The following is a 25,101-nucleotide window of genomic DNA, read 5'->3' as shown; positions in this document are numbered from 1 at the left end:
AATTTAAAATGTCAAAAAATGCTCACAAAAGGGGTGGAGTTCCCTCTTGCACAGCAATTAGACTGAAACAGTAAGCTTTTAATAACCACGATATAAATTGACAGCTATTTTGTATCTGCTGCTTTTGCCTACCATAAACTTGCTATTAGAAGCCACTGCTGTAAAGGTAGCTTATTTAGTCCATTCTACAAATCAGAGTATTTCCAAATTTCTCTCTCCTGCTTTTGCTTTAGATTTCAAAACAGTATCTTTCCACTAATAGGTGGTCAGTCCATGGAAAATTTTGTTTAACGCACATGTCTGTTTTACTAAAATGCAGGTCAAAGATTGTGCAAATAGGTAAACTTAATAATTTAGAAGAGTTATCAAGTATCAAATAAAATACAAGTGTGAAATAAGTGAATTATTAGGGACCTACTCCAACAGATCACAGGAGATTTGAATTATTTAAATTCACAGCTAAACTTGTAGAACAAAAGCTTAAGGAGCCAGGTTCTGCAGTTGGTGAGTGGTGTTCAGCCAGCTATGACCATCCAGTTGGAGCACTATCCCATTTAATTAAAAAATATGCCTTTCTACTCTGCACAGATTCAAAGAGAATTAAAAAGCATTGAAAATATTATTGAAAATTTGGAAATGGAGAGAAGAAGTAAGCAGAGTTCTCAATAGCAATAGGAGAAGTGTAAAAGGGAAGGGTATTTGTACAATTCTAGTTTTAGAAGTCTCTTCAGGAGACTTAGGGCTACTGCATGGGACCCAAGAAATCAAATTAAACAGGCTCTTCCAGAGAGCATATCCAAGAACCTGACAGGGATCTAAGTAAGGTGATGCAAATATTTCCAATGCTTTAAGTATTTCCTACAGATTTAAGAGTGCAGAGGGATATTCACACTGCCTAATCTTAGGCAGGTAGGTCCTTTTTAATGCTGAACCACACTGAATACATTTGACCTTGGATGGCATTTAGGAGCCTCCATGATTTAGGTGCTTTGAAACATTTTGTTCACAGAGCAACAATGAAGATTTTCTCATGCAAATCATTAAAGGTTTGTGTCTAAAAACTAGAAAGGTAGACAATGAAAAAAATCACAAAATATCTCCTTCATGCTTGATTGCCAAAAATCTGTTTAAGTTAACAGCTGCCATTAAATTTAATCTGGTCACTAAAAATTACGCCCCAATGCTTGTTACCATTCTCTATTTTAACACTAATGCCAGTGTAATTAAAATGTAGCATGGTTATTTTCACATTTTCATGTTTTAATCTATAAACCAGAGGTATCAAGACATTAAAATGGCACAATCAGGGCTCTGCCTGACAGATTGACATTTCTTTGGTAGGAATAAACAGATGACGTAAGTTAAATCACATCAAATTAGCACATCTCCTATCTTACACAGATATACTTTAGCTTCTAACTAATGACCAGATAGTTCCTGGCTAAAAATCAAGACCAGATAATCAGTTAGCATATATGAGAATAGCTCCGCTGAAGTAATTTTTTTCACTGTGCAGAATGTGGCAATGCATTTCCAGTCATTTACTTATTGCATCCTAAATTGTGCCCCCGCCCCCACCCCCTCACCACCATCCCCCGCCGCTTCCAGCCAATGATCCCTGGACTCAGCAAAGCAGTCCAGGCTTTGTATGAAAAAGCATGTGACTGAAATAACCGCAATAATGCCAAAAAAAATGGCATTAAAAGGGTCACCATGAAGTATTTCAATTAGAGCATTTATGTCGAAGTAGTGTCAGCACATTCCCCGTTCCAGAAATGCACTCATACATTGACATGGTGCCCGTTTATCTGCCTTGTCAAAGGAGCCAGCACATTCCCTGAAAACTTAATTAACCTTTAGCAAAATCCAAATCACTGCTTTTGGTAACTCTGTTATTTTTGAAATCTGTCATTTTATCATCTCCCTAAGCAAGGGCGCAAGTGTTTGCTTTTGACTATTCAAGGGTATGAGGTGGTCCTAGTCCAGCAATTGACTGTGGAGGCTGCTCAACAGCTTTTCAGAGATCACCTCCATCTTCCCCATCTAGTCCCGCATTTGCCCTTCTCTGGATACAGAAATGTAAGTATTTTTAAAGGTCAAAACTGCCGACCTGGAATCAAGTGGAAACCCAGTAATTCATCTCAATCAGCAAAGCCATGTGATTCAGAGAATTTACACTGGTAACTTTACAAAGACCACAAAATGCGCTGTACTCGGCACAGGGGCTACTCACATACTAGGGGCCTTATTGAACTCTGCAGCCTAAACACAATTTCAAGCCTCAGACATCAGAGATGAGAACCACCCTGCCATCCAGAGCACGCATAATGACCTACAGAAGAATAAAAGTTTAGCAAATAATTAGACCTTTCTTTGGCTTCCTTTACAGGTCCTGTAGTATTGCTGCAATATTTGCTTCTACACATTAAAATATGAAAAACAGGAAAAACACCACCCACCTGCAAAGCATATTAATCATTCCCACAGCTCTCTGATAAAACTCTGAATAATCAGGGCTCCCAGGGTAAGAAGCAATAGTGTACGTGTGTACTTCCACTGTTACAAAAACATGACATTCTTCTTTTAATTACATAATTTGGTGGACAGTTTTATCTAAGTGTGTCAATTACATTCAAGGCCAACTGAATTATTATTTTATGTGAAGTTAGTCTCTGGATCCTCAATTTATCCCTTTTTAAAAAATAGTCTTGATTAACCAATGTCAGCTATTACTGAGGCACCCACCTTCTCTTCAAGTATGTTGTACAAATGGACAAGCACTTCACAAGTCTTTCCTATTATATTGCCACCCACCATTTAACAGCTTCCCCAGTACTGCTGTTCCTGCAGTTATTAATTTGGATCTAAATGACGGAGAAATGTTTATCTTCTTAAAATTTGGTTCCATAATAATATGTTTATGCTGACAAGATTCTTATGTCTTAGAAAGGTCTACGGAACTACACTGTCCTCCCTGCAATCTTAGCAATAAAAGAGTTACTACCAGTATTTAAAATTGCTAGAAAACTATCATGGACTACTTCCCCTCAGAAGAATATGGTTTATGTATTGTTTCCTTACTCAGGAGGAATTTTAATTGCCTTGTGGAAGTCTGTAATTCTTCCAAGGGCTTTTTACTACAGCCTGGCACTTTTACAGTTGATAATGAGTTCTTACAGTGTCATATATTTGCAAAATATCTTGTATGAAACACTATAAAATTTAAAATACACTTAGGTCTTCCACAAGTTTTATCAAACTAACCAACAGGGCTGTGCAAAATATCCCGGTGCCTGGGCACAGGTGCCAATTCTGCTTTGCAACTTGAAACATTGACTGCATTTTCCCTAGAGAAACACTGGTTAATGCCATGTCATATGAGGCAAACCCCATATCTCTAACATTTTCATCATCAAATTAAACCAAATCCAAACCAGCGCTCATAGCACAGATGTATGAGTGCCTCCAGTGACATTGAGTGGGAGGACAGAATTTAGCCACCTGTAATGTATAAAGGAAAACGTGACTACAGCCCAGCTAATATCCTGATTTCCTACTTTGCAAATTTTAAAGATGCAGATAACACAAGAATACTGTATTTAAGTGTCTTAGAACACAGGAAGCCTCTTCATATGTGATAAGTAAATAAAATACAGTGAAAGCAGTAATTCCCATGTAAAAATGGACTTTGCTTCTGTATAATCAGAGATGGGCTGGTTATTTTTACATAAATAAATTACAAAGGAAGGAGAAAGCACAATTTCTCTCAGTAACTTTTATGGAATTGTTTTTCACCCTTGTAGAAGTCACAAAGAAAATTTGTTTCTTACCCCACTTATCTTGCAGGTACACTGAGAAGACAGTCAAGCCAGTACTTAAAAGCTCATCTATCAGATCTTTGATCATAAAATCAGTACAGAAAGAAAAAAATATCCTCTTCCTTGGAGTTATTTTTAAAAATACTCACAGGTGCCACAACTGTGAACAAACCCTCTAACTCATCCCACTAAAACACTTTGTGTAAGGTCAGTTAATTATGAATAAGGCTATGGTTTTTGCACAATAATATTTAATATATATCATGTCAGAGGCACAGGAAAAAGAAGCAATATTCACCAAAAGTGTAGCAAATATATTTGCTATAAGCTTCCAGCAGTTAAATAATAACCAATATGCAATACAATATCAGTAAGCAAGTACACTTTCTACTGTGATTTATACTCCAAATGATAAAGTTTAGACGTCAGATATCCTAATTTTTTTTCTGTGGGGCAAAATTAACAGCTGATATTTATGACCCAGCACAGTCCCCCCTTTAAACAGCAAATGAGTCAGAATTCTTTAAATGCCGGGACATAATCACAGCCTTGACGATGAAACCCAGCTAAATGCACTGCAGAATTACAGAAGCCGTTTTGTCCCTGGGTCTAAGCTTGCAGGACGTGTATGGAGGTACCGGTACGCTGCCAGATCAATAGCTATGGACACAAAAAGGATGCTTTCCATCAATTGCTTCCAAGTAATGAAACTAAGGAGAGCTTTGTTCCTGTCATAACATACCGGTCTTCATCTAACTAAACAAGGTTCATGTTCAAGTATTTTTTGACTCGCAAAGAACAAACTTGTGTCTACATGCTCAGAGACTCAAAACTGACTAATCTTACTCTGGAGCACAGAGCAGGGAGACCAAAACAAATTCAAGCCTTTCCTTTGGAAAGATCTGGCAAATCTCCAAAGTAGTATGATGCAATTTTTTTAAGCTAAGGGGAAGGGTTGGTGCTGAGCAAGAACTGCAAGTCGTAGTAACGACTATCACTCCCCAGTTCTGCTCTAATCTTGGGGGACAGGAAAGCTGGGTAAAAAGATGAGCTAATGCTCTCATCTTCAACACCGCCAGAGCTAGAAAGGATATTTCATCTTGTAAAGACACCAATCCACGTGAAACTTTTTATTTTAAAGATTATCCTGCTTTTCCTAAATGTTTGTTATATCATACAGGAAAGCCTGTCAGAGCTTGTCAGATCATCCTAGAAGCTAAACCTCCCAAAATACCGATTTTCTTGAGAATCCAGAGGCTGAGGTTGCTGGTTGTCTGCGGGTTTATTGGCAACACCAAAGGTTTGTAACTAATTACTAAGATAGTGTGCTGCCCTACAAGCCACCCCAAATGAAGCTCAGTTTTTGCCAAGTTTTTGCTTCATTTCATCAACATTATTTGATGCTCAAAGAAAGATAGTGAGCAACTGTGTCAGCTTTGTGCACCAGGAACTAAAAAAAATATTCAACAATTATAAAATATACGTTTATTTTGAACTTTTACTTATTGTGCTTGTTATTTTCAAGGATAGTTAAAGGTAAACCAGGCTGAGAGAGTAAATATGCCTGCTTATGACAGCAGAAAATAGACCTGAATATTAAAAAGAAACACATCTCAAAGGCAAGCACAGTGAGACTTCAATCCAATTTGTAAGATAAAAGCTAACTGGACCACTTACTATTGCCATCTGATAGTATTCAATATTGCTTGAAATTCATTAATATGCTAGGTAACATAAGTACAGTGCATGTATACAAAATTAATTCTATTAATTTCTACATTAGAAAAATCTACTGAAAGAGGAGGAGAATAATCATAAGACAGTCTTACCCATCTGTGGAAAAGGCATAGCAAAACCAATCTAAACCTCAGAAGAATAATTATCCCATGAGACTCCCACCTCCTGGGAGTGCCTTATTGTGTTAGGAGAACATAAAACTGACAGCTATTCAGAAAGCAGAGCAATTTCAGCTTAGCTCTACTGCTTAGCTTACCTTGTCATCTTTTTAGAATATCTACAAGCTTCCAGCTAACTTACCAATACTATATTTTATTTTTACAAGCGAGTAATAAATGCTTCTTCTACAGCATATACTTTGCCTAACAGACCAAATGTTGGAAAAATGCTTATGCATCAACAGTTTTATAGCATAATAATATTTCATTTAGATCTGCCTACTAACTGCTGATTGCGTAGTCAGATTAGGTGGAACTCCAAATGAGAAAGAAGCAAAGCATTTTATTATCATTAAATATTCCCATTATGGCAGCATTTGGAACCCAAAATCAGGTTTGGTGTTATGTCCAACTGCTAACAAGTACAGTTTAAAAATAAAACACAGCAGTTGCTGACCTAAAAGTGCTTATGATTACAGTGTGCGGCAAACATCCAACAGATAAAAGGAGAAGGGATGGAAAAGCAAAAGGGTAACAGGAGGGCTATCCGTGTCAGAGTCGTAAGTACCAGTCACAGCATCCTCCCCTAACTATTAAGAGAATAGTTTCATCTGAATGCAATGCAAAGACAGCTAGAAAACAGAAGAAGATGGTGTTAAAAAAATTTAAGAAGCACAGAGCATCACACAAACACACTAGGGATAACTTCAGCTGATTTATTATTACATTAGGAAGCTTTGCTTATAAATGTTAAGAAAAATGGTGGAGATCTAGTTCCTTTTGCGAGCATGAGAAAAAACAACGTCTATACATTTATGTTACACTTTTATTGAAGTGACACAGCACATAAATAATAAAATTATTCTGGATCAAGGTTTTGTAATAACTTATTTCTACTGAAGAGTGAATTATTCAAAAGCAAACTGCAGCTCACCCTGAGCATATCCTTCCCTGCTTAAGGTGCACCAGAGAACAGCACCTGACTTCACTGTATTTTCAAAGACATGCCTATACTCTATTGCTCGACAGTTTGATTTCAGTGCATCATTTTATCTGATGCCAGTCAATTTACTTACACTGCTGCTGTGCAAAGTCTGGTCCAGAGTCCCCAAATGGTAAACATTTTCAATACAGAAATGCTTCTTTTCTGAAACTAATTTATTGTCTAGAAGAACCACATTTCCTCCCAGCTTCTCACTCATTAGGGTCCAAAACTCAGTCCCCACCAGAGTGAGGAGGCTAGATTTGAGAGCAGTCATGTGTATCTGATGAGGTCCACGAGGCACATGATTGGTGCCATTAGACAGTGAAATTCAGGAGAACACCAAGTTCTGCCGCAGCCAATTTATGATGACATAACCCTTGGCTAAAAGGAGCCATGAAATGTGAGCTTCCATCTAACGACCCAGTGGTTGTGCGCAAAAGCACTAACAAAAAATCAACGTGAGATGGTGCTTCGTGATCATTAGCTGCAAATCACACCTCCCCAAGAAATGCACTGCAGGCATTTTTAATATAGCAGGAGAGCCTTGTACAAATGCTAATCTCAAAACACTCACTTGAAAATGTTCCAATGGTTTTGTAACAATGGAAGAGATGACTGATTAGGTGCCAAAATGGTTTGATGCCAGCTCTGAAGAAAGCCTTTGCAGCTTTTATTTCTCTTAAAACAGATTCAACTTTTAAGCTGCAATGTCCTTCAAAGTAGCGGTGTCTTCTTGCACCAGTTCCAACCTAGATTTCAGAGCTGGGCCCTGACTGCTCCTGCTGCTCTACAGAAGCGTTAGCCTAGCAGGCATACTACTTTTTGCATATCCTAGACCAGCGCACTACATTCCTGCACCACTTATTCTGCATCTAAATGAGTATCTTTATTGTCTTTTGAACAATAGGTTACAAATACTCGCATGGTTTACTTAAAAAGTGCTACAGAATATGAATTAGCTTTAAATTTATCAAAAAGTGAATGTAATTGGGAATAAAGTAGCATAATCAGTACTAAAGGAATACCTCCTAGGAGGTAAAAAATGAATGCAGCCTACAACTGAGTGAGACCCCCATGATATTCCAACTCAGTAAAAATTTTTATATCAGAAAGTGCCAAACTTTGATTTATAAAACTTAAAATTGCTCCGTTGATTTCAGCAGGGTGGGAGTGATTTATTTTGGCCAAAGAGCTGTCCAGAATTATATAGAAGCATCGTAAGCTCAGAAAACCCGGTGGCCATGGTGTTAACAGCAGATGGTTCTCATGCTCCTCTCAGTAAGCTCAGTACCAGTGACTGCAAGGTGCTCCACACTGAAGTATCACGAACTTAGGTTTATCAATTATAATACTTTCATTCATGGACTATGTAATAGTAGCCACAGCCAGACACTCTCTGATTTATCCCTTACAGTTCAAAACTCTGGCCACTGAAAGGGCACTTGATTTTTGCACCCATGTCCAGATCTATAGAAGTATTCTCCTATGACAGAATTTGCATGAACTGCTAAAGAAGTAAAGATTAAATTGACCTACAGATCTACAGAAGTATATTCCTCAAACTATCCACTGCTTGAACACAGATTCTGCTCATTGCTGAAATAAATATCTAACCTGATGGAAAAAAAAATTATTAAAAACCTCTTTAAAAGCCAAGCTAAAAAACTACCAAAATCCTAGGCTAGAAGCAGCACCAAACACTTCTTAATTCAAATCCAGTTTAAGTCAAATTCCTTCATCCATAAATATTGTGAAGACAACCTTATTTCAGAACTGAAACCTGAATCTTGACCTATAACAAAAGTAAAAGACAGCAGCCCTGACCAAACACCAATACTATACAATCAGATTTAAAATGGATGAGTTCCAGTGGCTACATCCTAGTATAGCTGAAAAAGTTCATCGAGGTCCATCTTTTTTCTGAATATGCTCATACACATTTACCAGCCTATATAGATGTAGATTTCTCTACCTTATATACTTATTAAGATTCAGTCTTTATTTCTACAAATGTGATCTGTGTACTCCATCTCACACACTTACTACAACTCTTTTGATCACTTCAGGTTTCAGTGGATTTTTCATAGAAGAGTATATGGGACGATCAGTACATTTTCTTCCCTCTTTGCACTGACTTCCAAAATAAATTTTGGATTTACCGATTTTTTATTCAGAGTTTCACAGGTCCAGCTAGACAAAAGACAAACCAGTGACACAGCTCAGGGACGTATCAGGAAGGAAAACCCTGACATCTAGAAATGACAAAGGATGGGTTTGCAATTAAAGGACAGTACTGAAACTTCAGACATCGAGTTTAATTTCTAACTCTTCCAAATGCTCCCTGTGTTACTCTCCACCCCGTAAGAGAGAGAAAAACAACGCAGTCTTTCTCCCAGCCTCTCTGAGCTTTCCTGGGGACGGAGTCACCTTGCCCCGAGCCTTGCGCAGCAGCAGAGTGGCAGTTCAAATCTGGCTTTTAGACATCATCATAAAATGAGCCACAAATACTTCTGCTGCCTCAAATAACAGAGCACGTTTCAAAAACAAGTGGCGCTCTACACTGGCACAAAGCAGGAGCAAGGTAGAGAGAAAGGGAGGCAGAAGTAAACATATCCAATCTGCAGTGCAAAGTTCAGTGGAGTAAATATTTCCAATCCCCAAAAAATAGCCCTGTAGTGCTGCAGTGCTCCACTCGGGGCACAGAAATCAATGGTAGCTGTTGAGAGCATCGTTGAAGAGGGGTACGGGGAAGAAAATGGCGGTTGCATTATGAGTCGAAATGAGTCTCAGGAGCTTTCCTTCAATGTTTCCAAATGGAGATCTCCATAGCAGGCAGCGGGAGCTGAATTCCCACCCTCCACCCTGATTTCAGCTGCAACCCCTCCATGGCAGAGGAATTAAGAAGCTGCAGGGTGTGGATGAAAACCAAGAAGGAGCTTGAGTGGCTGTGCTCGCACCTGGTGGCACGTCCCAAAAAGCGAGGACCAGAGCACAGCAGGAGGCTGAGGAGGAGAGAAGGAAAGTGGGTAAAGAAAACAGCCTGCCTCGATTCCCTGCCCTCGCCATGGCCCCTGCAAGAAGAGCCGCTTGTCCGTGCAGGCTGGCAGCGCGCCGGCAGAGCACAGCCCCGGCGGCGGCGGCGGCGGCATGGCGCAGAAGAATCTGCTGGATCACACCCGTGTCTACCAGCTACCCTCTAACCGAGGGCTTTAATGTGGCTTCTGCTCTCTGGCACTACTTGTTCCGGACAAAAAGAGCAGGTCAGGTCAGAAAAACCTGCTGCTGAATGTTTATCTTGGCAGCTGTTTATTTCTTCCTTTATTTTTAGTAGCGTGATGGGGCCTCAGCAGGCACTGCTGCCTCTTGGGCTCATCCCGTAAGTGCTTCTGCAGGCTGGACTAGTCTCATCTCACCACTTGCTTCTGAGGGCCTTTAGTTCTGACCGCTGAGGTGAATATTTTCAGCCAGCATCTTCACTGCATCAGACGGTTATTATCACTCTGAGCACTCTTTTCATTAGCCAAACATTTCTCTACACTCTTTTAAGCTGAAACCACCACTTCTACTTAATGGAATAGCAATTAACTTGAAATACTTGGCTTTTTCCTGCAATGCATCACTCTTTCACAGTCTGATATGCTAATAAAAATTGTGTGCTAACATAATGTATAAAATATCATCTCTGATTTTAAACTAAACCAAAATTTATTGGCTCCAACAGTGCAATACTGATCTACTCAATGAATATTAATGTATTAACTTAGGTAGCAGAGTCTTATGCTGTCGGGGAACTAAATCAGAGCAGAGCAGACCATACAGTGCACTGCAGAAAGTCTGTTTTTCTGTTTCAACAGAATTTCAATTCTACTCAAACCTGAATGCAGCTCCAGACTGAAACGTAAAACTGAAATGATAAGGTATTTTTTGCTACGTGGCAGCTCTCATGCTCCATAAAATATTCCTTCAACCCCCCAGTAAAAAAATTAATTGGCAATCTTGCAAACAAAAATCCCAAGTTCTTTTACTTCTTCTAAGGCATGATTAGCAATTATAGGATGCTGGCAGGACAAATTATGCTCTTGGTTATATCTCTACAATCCACCTCTCTCCTGCTTATGCTCTTAATCCTTACCCAGCTCCACTGAAAATGCAAATCTTTACAATTATGACTGTAGGGATAATGGTACAACATCACTGCACTAAAAATGCCCATTTACCCCAACAGTGCTTAAATGCCAAGCCTTGCACTGGCATGGATAAACATATATTAACTGCAATGTTTAAATGTTCAAGCTACTATTGAGCAACCACCACCCAAAACCAAGCCTGCAAACAGCACTGCTAGTCTCCGTAGAGAGCTACACCCATCCATTTCATCTGAAAAAGGAAGCTGATGCAATGCAAGATGACATGAGAAAGTGATGATTGACTTAGTTCCTCATGAATAACAAAGTACTCCCTACCTCCACAAAGGAGCAGATAAGTGCAGGAAGTAACTTAAGTACTGAGACAAAAGTTACCAGCAAACAAAAAAAGAAAAACCAAAGTATGGTGGGACAGACAGAACTATCCAGGAAAAAAAATAATCTCAAATATAGCTGTACAGCTCAGGTGTCTCTTCTGATTTCAAGTCGTGTACTTTTTTTTTCCTGCTCAAATTGGACAAGGACATGTCTACCTTACCCACTTCTAAAAGTTATTGTTATATATCCAATTCCAGCTCTATTCATTATTCATTTACTGATTTGGAATTTCATCTTGCAAACAAGCTGTTATTGAAAATCTTTCGAGAAGTGCCTCTTGTGACCTTTGAGATGTCTTCTTAAAAGAAACATAATTCTGAAATACAATTGTGCAGCAGACCTTGCACATTGATGTCTCACTGAGTAAACTGAATTAAGGTCAAAGTCAACTGCTCTTTTGTTACTCTCTGGTACTAGAAACTAATCCAGGAATAAGCCATTTCAGCTTGAATAAGAAATACAACTAATGAAATAGTGGACATCTGTGCTGCCATTAATGCATTACAAAATAAACAGATGCACGGAAAGTTTGACTTGAAAAAGCTTTCACAACATCATTTATTTATCCATCCTATTGACAAATTCTAGTTACTAATAAAATGTACTAGAAAACACATTCACTTGAACTGAATATGTATAAGAGAAAGCTAAAAGTATCAAGATATAAAAGTCGTAGTAACAAAAAAGTGGCAATACCAAGGGAAGACCTGTCTTGCACAACACACCATTTCCAGCAATGGCCAACAACACTGGCTCAGGGGAAGAGTCTAACAGCAGGACAACCAAGCCGAAGGAGCTTCCTTCCCATATGACATCATCAGAGCTACATCATACCCACTCACTCTGGAATGCTTTGGACATAAACAATCCCATGGCATACATCAGTCACCACACGGAATAACCACAGGAAAAGTTTTATATGTGCATTGCTTTTTCTTAGCTTCAAAAAACAGCATGTTGCCAGCTGTCATTATTTGGTCTCTGAAGTAAAAAATACGCAAACTGTAGACAGGTTCACTTCCTATATTTCAATTTTATGACACTTCACTGAATTCAAAAGCAGTAACACTGTAGTATAACTGTAAAAGTATTATGTTGAACCAGAGCAATTCTTCTGAACAACAGGGCCATTTACACCAGTATCCTAATATAATACATATTTATATTAGAGTGCCTGGTGAGATAAATTAGTCATATTGTAAATAGCCATCAGGGATATGGAAAGTAATAGTTTCTCATGACCTGCTACATGTGTACAAAAGCAGGTGACTGAAATGCTGTAAATATTAAGATGGTATCTTTAGCAGGCACTCCTCTGCCCTGGAGGGAGAGCGACGGTAACACCGTCTGTGCACTTCCAGCTTCCCTGTGCTTTAATGAACACCCAAGCTGCAGATACACATCCTCTCCAAGAAGCAGTTCTGCTAGTTAAAAAGGCAACAGAGAAGGAGTATAAACACAATGCTCGGTCACTAGGAGTTAACATCAGGAAGGTCAAAGGCCAGCTACAGCTGAATTAGCCAGCTATGCAAAGGGAAACAAGAAGGGCTTCTGCAAGCAATGCCAGCAGCAAAAGGAAGTTCAGGGAAAATGTAGGTCCAGAGATGAATGGGGTAGGCAACCCACTGACAGACAATATGGAAAAGCTTGCTTCTACACCTCTGCATGTACCTTTACAGTTCGTGAAAGGGACGGGCAGTCGACAGTGGGAAAGTAACTGGTTAGGGACTCGTCAGCAAAACTAGGTATCTTTATTCAAATACCTGGGGCTGGATGGGATTCATCCAAGGGTGCCAAAAGAGTTGGCTGATGTGATTGTGTGGCCATTGTATGAAAAAATGCATATGATCAGGATTGGTAGCCAGCAGCCAGAAAAATGCTGATATTATGCTTATTTTAAGAAAGGTAAGAAGGAGGACCAGGAGAACAGGCCAGTCGGCCTCACCTCTGTCCCTAGACAGGGCAGGGAACACGCTTCTAGGAGAACACTTCCAGACACAGGAAGGACAAGAAGGCAATCAAAGAGAGTCAACACAGGCCAGGCAGACCATGCTTGATCACTGACTGCTTTCTGTAACAAAATGACCTGCTATGCGGATGAGGAGAGACAGGTGGATGCAACAGACCTTGACTTATTAAAGTTTTTGACACTGTGACCCTCCCAGACTCATTTGGGAGTTGAGGAATTAAGGGCTAGAAGAACAGACTCTTAGGTTAGTTGAAAATTGGTTGGTTGCATTGCCAGTCCTGAAGGGTGATAATCAATGGCTTTACAACTGCTTTGCAGCTGTTAATGAGCAGAGTACCCCCATATCAATAGCGGGCTGATATTGTTCAATAACTTCATCAACTACTTGAGTGATAAGACAGGCCCCTCAGCAACTTTGTGGACAATAATAAATGACCATTTAGCTTAATCTCCCCCTGAGAGATTCAGTTCAGAAGGACCTTGGCAAACTGAGCATTGGGACAACAGAACCATCGTGTTCAACAAGAAGTGCAAAGTTCAGTGTCTGAGGCAGACTAACTCCGTACATCACTGAAGGCTGGGAATTGAGTGGTTGTGTAGCAGCCTTGCTGAAATGACCTGGGGGTCATGGTGCACTCCAAACTGAATACAAACCAACAGTGTGCTTTCTTCACGAATCATACAAAAAACATACAGAAGACACATTACCTACAAACAGAAGTTAAGGGAGCTGGGCTTTGTTAGTGTCGCAAAGAGAAGGCCAAGAGGCAATCTAATAGCAGCCTACAATTGGTTAAAGAGCAGCTGGAGTGATGACAGACCCAAACTCTCCTTGGTAGCAGCAGACAATGCAACAAGTGGCAAGCATCACAAACTACAGCTTGGATGGTTCAGATTGGACAAACATGATTAAACAAAATTCTGGGCAGCAGTGTAACAGGCCTAGAGAGATGGTGCGATACCTATTCTTAGAGGTTTTCAAGACTAAGCTGGACAAAGCCATGGTTCACCTCCTATAGTGCTGGAAATGGTTTTGGTTCAAGACCTCCAAAGGCCCCTTCCAACCAACTTTTCTATGATTCAATGAAAATATTATTGCCCAGCTCCTTCACACAGCCCTCCTGCCACACGTCTCAGCTCCCAAGAGTGCAGCAGGTAGGGTTAAACAAAGCCATGGTTTTTAGGCTGCATAAATTAACCAAGCTTGTTTTGGACGGAACAAGGTCAGGAAACATCTTAAACAAGCATATCTGTGGGAAGATCTGAGAAAATAGTTACTTCCAGCAAGACAGCCATGATAAGCAATTGAGGATGGGCTGGAACATGTTTCAGTGTTGGCAATAGCTGCTATGTAAGTAGCTGCACGCTTCTTAGCTTCTGCCAGGATTGCTCCCTGAGCACACCAAGAGCTCTATACCTTCCTCACCTCCCAGCAGTGGCCCTACAAACAGCTGCAAGAAGTTTCATGTCTTGTCTTCTTTTTTCCTGGTTTCCAACCAAACAAGCAGGTCCAGCTCACTGACACACATTACATTTCTCAAACAGTAAAACTCATCAGGTATGGAGTTCAAAATTTATCACGCTACATCCAAGCAGAAACACCAACCATGCCAAATATTGTCTTAACATCTCAGTCAATAGTGTCCAATACAAGCGGCTTAGAAGCTGATTAACAAGATTCAATTAGCTGATTAGTCAAGATCCAATGCACATAGGTATACAGAGTGCAGAGCTAATAAAATGGTGTCATGATGGTGGATGAAGAGGTAAGAACAGCCTGAACTTTAGCTAATAGCTTCTGATGGTGTGGCACTGGCAGAGACAATCCAGTGGCTGAAAGCCTGTCAAAAGCTGCAAAGAGTAAGTCAGGGATACCACAGGATGCAGTGCTTAGTATATTCTTTCCAAAGAAGATAAAATCAGCATTATCATCTTCCCCCTCAACCTGCCAAAGAAATGATGGACAGACTGGCATGTAATTGATACTTATTTAGAACAGATTAATCTGATCCAGCCTCTACCTCTACCTTCATACCTGTGCATTGGGACATCGGGACACAAACCCACTAGTTACTGGTAAGCTGCTGAGACAAACTGGTTTGGTCCCTCTGTCAGGCCCCAGACTGTCCAAAGACTAAGCCTGGACAGAGTGAGCATAATGAAATATTTCTAGGGATTTGCCTCAACCATCTAGAAGTTGTGCATCTAGTCTCAGCTGGTCATTTAGGCTACTTTAATTATCAGTCTAGAGAGATGCTTCCAGGTGTGTTTGAGTCCTGTGTAAGATGGATGGAATAAGCCCCCCTCTTCTGCTCCCTCCCCCTCCCACCAAGGCAGCTACATGTCTCCACTCCTATCATAGGGAAGAAGCCATTTCAGAACCATATGACAAGTGGTCCATCACAAGGGAGGTTTTGAGAGGATTTTTGTCTCTCCCTCTACACCACAGAATCTATGTGACTGTGTGCTGGAAGAGAAGATAAAAGAGAAATACTAGATAAAAACATCGCTTAACTAAATTTTTCAGACTTTTGGAAGGGCAATTATTCTGAAGTCAAGAATTTCTCATCCAAGGTTATGAAGAGGTCCTGAATGAGTCCATGCACAAAGGAGATGCACAACACATATATGCATATGCATGACTTTATCTGTATAGCTCAGAGCAAGACTGCACTTCCAATTGTCTAAAACTGAAATCCTGTTGCCCACATGAATTACGAGAATGCCGGTAGAGAAAAGATCTCATGGGATCAATTTCAATCCCTGGGTGAATACACAGACATCAAACTGCTTTCAGGGGAGTGCAAAATTTGTCCCTCAACAGTTCTAATTTATGTGAAATCACCACAGGAAAATTCATTTCCAATCCACAATATAAAATTTTGCTGCATATCTTCTTGCTGCTACATAAAGTTCCTATTAACATTAGGACCTCTGCAAAACATGCCAAAGGAATTTAACATGCCTAACGTAAAGAAAAACCCCCAAAGCCTCCTGCAACTCAGTCCCACTATCTGTGTTTTATAAATTAGATGTTGGCTGTTGTATAGCTCTGCTCAAAAATTATCTGTATCTGTACTTATTTCAACTAAGAATTCTTTTGACCATTTTTAAAACAAAGGTAGGAAATGGGAACAGAATTGTAAATAATTAAAATGATTTCTTTTGACAGAGGGACAGGAAATTACTGTTTTAGTTTCTGAATCCTGAGTTTAAGAAGTTCCCTTCATGAGGAACATTTGCTCATGTTTTAGTGGGTGCATGCTTCAACAAAGAAAATTGAGAAGGGTGACACTAAATGACAATTAGCAACACCGATTTTGGTATCAGAACATGTTTTTTCCTCAAGTGAACTGAACAGTGACAATAATGAAGTTTTATTTTTTCCTCTCATGTGATACCCATTTACTGAAGATGTTCTCCTCTCTGTTCCCAGGTCTGCAGAAGGTGAGGCTACCCTCACACAGATGGCTCTAGCAAATGGGAATGTCACACGACCCACTGGCCTTTCCCCAGACTGGATTCTTGAGGCTGGATTTGTGGCACAGCTTTCGTTTTATTTTCCAAGAGGAAAGCTTCAGTAAAATAAAATTCACCAGCCTGTAGCTTATTCCACTCTGCCAGGGAAGAAAACAAAAGGAAATGTGTAACTCTCCTGAAAAGCCATTCAGTGCTCAAAGCCCCACTAATGACAGGGAAGGAAACAGAAGATTATTCTCATTCCTGGCCCAAACTTAGCTTTAAATGGTTAGGAAGGCAAAAATAAGAACAATGACGTGCTGCTTCACTTTGCACTTAACACCATACAACATCTGGAGCAAGAAAGAAATAGAGAAAATAAAATACTAGAGCACTGTACCTGATCTTGAATCAAATCCCATGTATTACTGACAGCTCTCTTCTTTCAGACCCATCTAGTGTTTCTTGCTGTGTCCTTTCTATTAAACAGAACAGTCTTTTAGTCCTTTTTGTAGAGATCAGTGTGCAAGGGGTAGAGGTCAAGACGCAGAGTAGATGTCATTAAAAGACTGACAAGGTACAGGGTCCAGAATGTGTAAGACCATTAATTGCTCCCACAACTGATCACTTTCAGATCTGAGTACAGTTAAAATTGAGGATACTTGGCACCTACCAGAACTGAAGCAGCATACAAAAATACAGCACTGCTTTTAATTACAGCACTCAGATCCTTCTGGGGAGGGTCTTAATGACCAAGTATTTTGTATGCCAAGCTATGTCCCCCTCCCAGCAGGCATCAGCTGTGCTCCCTCAATTGACCTTTCCTTGCAGCTCCTTTTAAAGAAAGGAAAAGGCCATATAGCTAAGCAAAAAACCCCCTACGAATAACAAAAAGTTAAATTATATTTTAAAAATCACTCTGACCTCTGCACTGCTACTGAAGAGGCTTCCTCACTCCTAAAAATAGTACTGTAAATTTTATCAATTTACACCTCAAAGTCTTATAATCTTTCCCCTTCAGAAGAAAATGAACTCAGAATAAATAGCAACATTTTAAAAAGTTCTTGCAGTTGTTATAACGATCATCAGTATTAATTCTGTAATCATCTAACCCTAAAATACCTTTTGAAATATTTTGTCTAATGCGTTTGAAAAGCCCTCATGCTTCCCCTTCTCCAGGCTTGAGATACTCCTAAAACCACAAACTTTTAGAAAAATGGCATCACACACTTTGCTCTGCATCCACAAGGGCACTGCCATTCATTCAATTTAAGAAAAGCAAGTAATTAGTGTAAATTGCAAATAAAACAGTATTTTACCCTTCCTCTCTTGGCTCTTCAGCTACTGTCTGCCTACCAGTGTTTTCAATACCATGTGTATACGAATTAGTAATGCTGCTCTACAAATAAAAGTGCTGTGAGATGATAAGAGGTTTAAAAGACAAACAGAAATTGTTACACTGAAATAAGTTTGTGACTAATTCTCACCATGAACTTAACTACTGAAGTACTTCAGCACTGAAATAGGTCAGCATGTAAAACAGGCACCAGAACTGTACTTACATACAGGCTTCTTGTGGATTAACTGCTATATTAGTGTCTTCAGCCAAAGTGATCTGGTCATTTTATTAAGTTTCACAGGACACCAGGCTTGAGACTGCGTAATGTCCTATGTATCACACCCTTATTTTTACTAATATTTTATGGCAACACACTTTTTTGAAAAGCATTCAGTGTTGAATGGAAGAAATCAAGGTATAGAGACTGCACCATATCCCTCACTCATTCATCCTTTCTCACGTTAAATCAAGCACCTTATTTCTATTTCATCTGGTTTCTGTTTCTGACTATTACTCATTTTCCACTAAATTTAAAAAAAGCCTTTAGCACTCCCTGTCTCTTCTCTGTGGAGGAGTTTCTATGCTGTAATCAAGCTCTCCCTCAAACTCATTTTTCATAAAATGAGCCTGATGAGTTTTTTAAGTTTCTTGTATAAGACACATTCATTACTCAGGCCCCATATCATTCTGGTGTCTGTCTCGTTTGCTGTTACCTTTGACAACTTCCTTTTCGAAGGCAATGAGGAGGACTGACTCAGTACTCTAGTACCAGTTCCACCAGTGACACATACACTGTAAATCATTGGCCTGCTCCTGATGCTTACTGTCCTACTTAGGCGTTCTCAGAGTTTATGAGCTCATTTTGTCAAAGCTTCTCTTGGGTTGCGTTTTCACTATCGCCCTTCAAAAAAATACCAGTCACTGCTTGCTGGTAACCCCATTCTGACACAGTCAATCAGAGAGCACCCTTTAAAGCAGAAACTACTTTAGGGTTTTTTTGGATTGGCTCAGTTTCTCCAGATGAGCGTACTGATCCATACGACTGCCTTGTCTTCCTTATTACGTACATCCACTAAAGAAGTCAGCAGCAATTTTGTGTACTTCAAGATTATTGATCAAAGCTTCATTCCTCTACAACCCAAACAGACATAAACCCAGTTCAGTCTTTATCCCTCACAAGTACTTTGCGGTAAATGTCATATAACTTTTCAAACCTATCCGGATCACCACACTATAATCTGTTTCATATTGAAATTATATTAAAAAAATCTGCAGGAAATCAGCAAAGCAGCGAAACTACAGCCTATGCTCCATTTCGTTTCAGCTCTTTTCATTGCTCAGGCTATTTGAAAAGCCACAAAAAAACAGCAGAGCTCATCGACACTCACTAAGTGACTCAACTGTCATGGAGCATAAAGCAAAAACAGGGAGAAAGAGAAATGCAACTGTAGTGCGCTGAAACAACAGCAAATACTGCCAGTGCCATACCTTTCATGATAGATTTACTGTGAAGTGCTACTGCAGCTAAAAGCACGTTGTATGGGAAGACTGTCCAGATTCATTTTAGTACTCTGTCACCTTGCAAATGACCATTTTGCAAATCCTTATGGTCACAAATCCACGAGAGTGCACCACTCATACTATCCAACACAGACATATTAAAAGAACTTTCCTAATCCATTACGTGGTGAAGGAAACAAGGTACCAAAGAAGTGGTAAAACTTAAACGCCCATCAATAAATATATAATTGATAGGAAGGATAACTCTTCACTTTCCTCCTAAGTTCATGAGAGTTAATCAGGAGTTCGTCAAGGGCTTCTCTGCATCCTAAGGACTAGAGATTTTTAAAAGCCACTGAGATCCTGCAGTCCAATAGATACAAAATATGGTTTCAAACTGCAAAATTTCAGTCTGAAATCAAACTTTGAACATCTCAAATTTTTTTTTCTCAACTAAATAGTATCTTAACGTTACCCTTACATTTTATCAGCTGCATGGTCAAGAACGAAGGTAAAATTTGTGACTTACCAATGCAAGAAAGGCCACAGCAGGGACTTAAAGAGTTTGGTTTGTTAAATTAAAGAGCAATGCATACTGCCTCCAGTCCAGCTGGCAGTTAAAGGACCATGATGGGAGGAGGGATGTTATTGAGGGGCGAGCACAGGAGACTGCTTTGAGGCAAGGGAGCACTGAAGACCATGGGAACTGCAGCTGCAGATATTGGTGTGAAGCACACAGTGAGGAGAAGTCATGCAGCGCAGTGGGTATGTCACAAACCCATAGGAAACCAGTTTTCATTGCAGTTCTGCTCATGGAACAACTTGTTCTTGATCATGATGATTGCCCAATTGAGGAAGTATTATATTCATCCTCTCTGGTGCCAGGCCTCACTGGCATAACTGTATATCTAGCCAAAGACTTCATTCATTGTCCTTTTATTCTTGCAATTGTGAATCATCTGTGCCTTTGCATATTCATGCCTAAGCCTGCAATTAACCTGCCAGCCATGTTACTCATGGTTAGAAATTGCCAGGTTCCTTTCTTATTATTTATTTATTTTTGTTTGGGCAATGAAGATACAGTAAATACATATAAATTTAAATGGTATTCTATATAGTCTGTAGCCTACGCCTGACTGTTAAGAGCAAGTGACTCTTATCACACTCAGATACAAAGTCAACATCCTATGACAGAACAGGCTATCTGAATCAGATACTAAGAGACATTTAAGAACTAACTAAAACTTGGAAACAAAATAAAAAGAAAAGCAACATGCAAATCTTTCACCAAAAAACTTGTGTTACAAAGAATGAGTGTTTACTTAGCAAAATACATGTAAATACTTTTGTTCAGGTATCAAGCATTAAAAATGAGGTCTTCTCCAAGTTCTGTCCTCCTATCAGCATCGGCACAATGCTAACTGTTCATACTTCTTAAATACTAAGGACTTAGCACTGTAAATTTGAGGTTAGCTGGGACTTCGGCCATTTTCAAAAGAGATTCTGAGTCCTAACTTTTCAGCTTTAGCTTTAGAAACTTCCAACCAGGTGCTCTCATAGTATCAAGCTGCTCACCTAAAATTAGGATACGCTAATTGTCAGTTGCTACTGAAGTCTGTGCTTTACGTCAAATTTTTATCTCCTTTTCATCAAGGGAAAATCTCCATATACATTCAGTGCTGAGCACTGAACTTCTTCATTGCATGCTGATGACCCTAGAAGTTCAATTGCTTAGTTATTCAAAATACCCATGCAACAGAATCACTGCAGGCTCACCAACAGAATCACTGCAGGCTCACCAACTGCCTCACCTCGGGTACTCCACACTATCGAAGTATACTCAATTACAGTCTTCAAAATGTATTCTGTATTTGGCTTTGATTCTTTTCAACCTTCTATTTCAGGCATTTTGAATTATTGGGGACACTCTCCACCATTCAAGTCTCTCAAAGAGAGGTGATTTGAAAGTTTTACATGTAAGGTAACAACATTATCTTACACTATCAATGAACATTTTGACTACAACCCTAACAGCATTCTCATAAACGTGATTACTACATGGAGTTGAAAGAACCTGAATGGCTGTATTATATGCAGACTAACATTATGATGTTACAGACTGAAAACAAAGGAGCAGCTTCAAACAACCACACTGCCGGAGGAAAAAAAGGCAGAGGGAGGTTCCTCTTGTACCTAAGAAGCTTTGAAGCTAGCAGCATTAGAGGCAGGTCTAGACTAGCATCAAGCCCATAAAGTAAACAAAAACCATGTAAGTAAAATTTGGGACTATCAGCCTTTACAGTGTCTCTTAAAAAAATTATTTCATTGTTGATATGCTCCATTGCTTTCAGAATCAAGCTTCCTATTAAAAATCCTCATGTGTAGCATAAACAAAAAACATAGTAAGCATGATACAAAGAAATGCAATTAACAGCTCTGGGTTGGTTATTTCACACCACTTTATACTTCTGATCTCTCAAAGTCATATAATCATGTCTTGCTTCCTTATAACAGACATTAGAGAACAAATTATAGACTTAAATGTAAATGATAGTTGCACAGGGACATGGAACTAGAAGTCAATCTATTACAAAGAGTGTTTTCCTGACTGCATGGCAAGTAGAGTGGGAAACAGAAACTTCATTCCTGCAATAACACCATATGAAGGGGTAAACCAGAATTGGTGTGACCCAGTTTTGGCAAATTATTATAATATAGATTACCTAGATTTTAAATTTTAAACCAAGAATGAAGTGTTTATTTCCACTTCTTATGTCCAATAAAGGAAATTACTTAATAGCAGCTGGGGATTTGTCATGGTCTTGGCACCTTGCGCAAGAGACCCACAGTGGTTATGGTTTCACATACCCCAAAATAGTAAGCAAGTCCATCAGTAAATCATCCCTGAACACAGGATGAGGCTGTGCCAAACTGTTCTGAGTTGTATTATTGAATCTGGAATGCCTGATCAAGCTGGGAGTGGTACTGAGGCATCTGCCCAGAGATGGGCAACCACTGATTTCTTTCTGCCCAATTTTTAAGTACAGCAGTATACAGTGAAGTATCTTTCTAGCAACATGTACAGTGTATGTGATGAATTCTGAATTCATACTAAAAAAAGTTCTAAACTGTCATTTTAAGCTTGCTTTAGCAGCCCTTCCCTGCTGAAAATTTTGTTAATATTAAAGTTGATTATACCAGCCACATTCCTTAAGGCATTTGTCTGAACTTACGGAATAAACACATGTAACATAAAAATCACTTTCCACAGCATGCAAATGTATGTTATTGTATAAAATATTCAGGTCTTATTTCATTAAAAGAGTCTTTAACACACCCAGTTCTAACAGGTCCTAAAAGACAATTAATCTTCAGAAAGGACCTTTCTATTTTGAAATGTAAAACTTCTTGTCTCTTTAAACTCTCTCTGCTCTATATCTTTTGCCATTTCCTAGTGTCACTCACCACCCTACCAATTACGGTCAAAAAGCTGAAGGCACTTTCTGTTTCTTCCCCTGTCCAAGGAGTGTTCATGCAGTGCTACTTCTTCACAATGTCTCTAGGATCATCTCCTTTCCAATACAAGATAAAAATTGTTCCTCACATCCCACCAGCTTGCATCTCTATTGCTGATCTATTCAACAACTGTAGCTCTACCTAGATCATACGAGGGAAGGCTGCTTCAGCATAAAGATTTCTGGAGTGCCCTGGAGTTTCCAATGCTCCAACAACCTCTGGCTGGACAACTGTAACAACTTATCATGGCCTTCTGTCCTCTAACAGCATTTAAACTTGCTATTGGATGAATGTTCTCAGAAATCACTGTAATTTTTTTATACATGAAGTTACCTAATTACATCAAGCCCAACTAACATTTTTCTCAAGACTAAATTTGCCAAAAAATGATAAGCCCAAAACTTAAATACTATCCAAGTGGACTAGAGAGCTTGCCTAAGCCAGCAGATCTCCAACCTCATTCTAATTCTGAGGACATCAGTGATGACTGCAGCTTTCCACAGACCTTCAGCGTTTTCTGTCAGCAGAGATCCAATTCAATATTTTACGCAATGACAACTGTGCAGAATGGTTCTGATGTGTATTCGCTGCACCTGCAAACCTCCTATTGCCATCCATGGTCACTCCTGGAGCACAGGCAACACAGGAGCCATTTCTAAATAGCATCTTAACACACAAAAATCATGTTTTCCGTAGGGGAACAATACACAGCTTGTGCATGTGAGCAGAAATCTCAACATACTCTTTGGTTTCAGTCGCATTCTTGAAAAACCTGAAGTGTTTGGTAAATAATCTCTTTCCTCAGCAGAAGAATTATGACTGACTGAAGCCACACTGCACAGTTTACCCCCAGGTGGTTTTGCTGAGCAGAGAGCAAATGGAAGCAAGAAATTACATAAAAGGGGTAATCTTTAAAGATGGTGTTTTAACATTCTGAAGTCTGACGATCATTTCTGCCAACAAAAGTATTCTGTACTACACAGGACGTAGACTAAGAATGAATAAGGCTTTCTGAAGTGGTAAATGGTGGTTTATGCAGTGATTATCTCATGAAATTCCCAATCCCAGCTTGAACATTATGGGCAGTATGGCAATAAACCACCAGGCTATAAGACATGGCTAGTCAAAAATTTGCCAGTCCTAGTAAGAAGATGTGCATGTTAAAATATTTTTAAGCAAAGCTAAAACACCATGACTTCCAAGTTCTTTTTTTCTGCGAGACATTTAATCACTACCTGTTTAAAATAAAAAACAGGATGCAAACAAAGTTTATAAGGGGAGCGAAAGCGTGTGGGGCTGCACATGACCACTTCCTGTTGGGCTCAACCAGCTACTTCTGTGACCTGTGCTAAGCAAAAACCAGAAGTATGAAATGCTAAGAAGTGTTGCAATACACAGATTTCAAATCAGGTTTTTAATAATAAATATGAAACCCAATGTATTTATCTTGGATTCCAATATTTTGTCAGTTGCCCTCAATATTATTAAAAATTTATGCTTTTCTACTACCTGAGATTTCTAGTCTTATATAATTTCTATACTTTTTGAAGTCTTTCTAAAAATTATGAATTTGGAACATCTAACTCCTCTGGAGGTTAAAAAGATTTTCATCTGATAGTTAAGTTTCAGTAAACCAAATAAGTTTCTGAAGATTCTTACCATTATGGAGGATTTCCCCTTTAGAAATTTAAACTGTAATTCACATTGTACAATTACTACTATATATACTATTACTACTACTATATATTCTCCTACTAAACAAGTAGGAGACATACATAGGGCACACATCTTAATCCATGCTTCAAATTTGCTTTGACATCTTTCTTTTTTTATCAAGAAAACAAGATGCAGAAAGAGCAAACATCCTGGGAAGTGCCAAGGTATTCTATGTAGCTTTTTTCCTCTTGCATAAGGTGTTACCTTCTTTTTCTTTCTTTTTTTTTAATTAGTTCCATCTGTGTTATAAGAAACCTTATAGTGTAAACCAAAACACCAGTATTTTGTCATCAACAGTCTTGCAAAACAAAGATGACTAATGCACCAAAGGCATAGTTCGCCTAGCCATTCCCTTCACTGCAGTCAAGTGCTACCTTCAAA

General features: G+C 39.2%; 1 protein-coding gene across 2 annotated transcripts in view; it reads right to left on the bottom strand.

Annotated features, from left to right (window-relative positions):
* Window positions 1–25,101, bottom strand: part of CHN2 (chimerin 2) — a 168,141-nt gene that overhangs the window by 106,385 nt on the left and 36,655 nt on the right. Inside the window, exon 1 of one of the 2 annotated variants that reach the window (XM_075051572.1) lies at window positions 17,050–17,109. The exons of the other annotated variant lie outside the window; for it this stretch is intronic. Coding sequence (XP_074907673.1) covers window positions 17,050–17,071 — 22 coding nt within the window. The 5' untranslated portion in view covers window positions 17,072–17,109. Of the gene's footprint in view, window positions 1–17,049; window positions 17,110–25,101 lie in introns of those variants that run through there. 2 annotated transcript variants of the gene reach the window in all.

The sequence above is a fragment of the Buteo buteo genome, chromosome 2, assembly GCF_964188355.1.
Source record: "Buteo buteo chromosome 2, bButBut1.hap1.1, whole genome shotgun sequence".
Classification (NCBI taxonomy): Eukaryota; Metazoa; Chordata; class Aves; order Accipitriformes; family Accipitridae; genus Buteo; species Buteo buteo.
The sequence above is the reverse complement of the archived record's forward strand: the minus strand, read 5'-3'. Positions and strand labels throughout refer to the sequence as shown.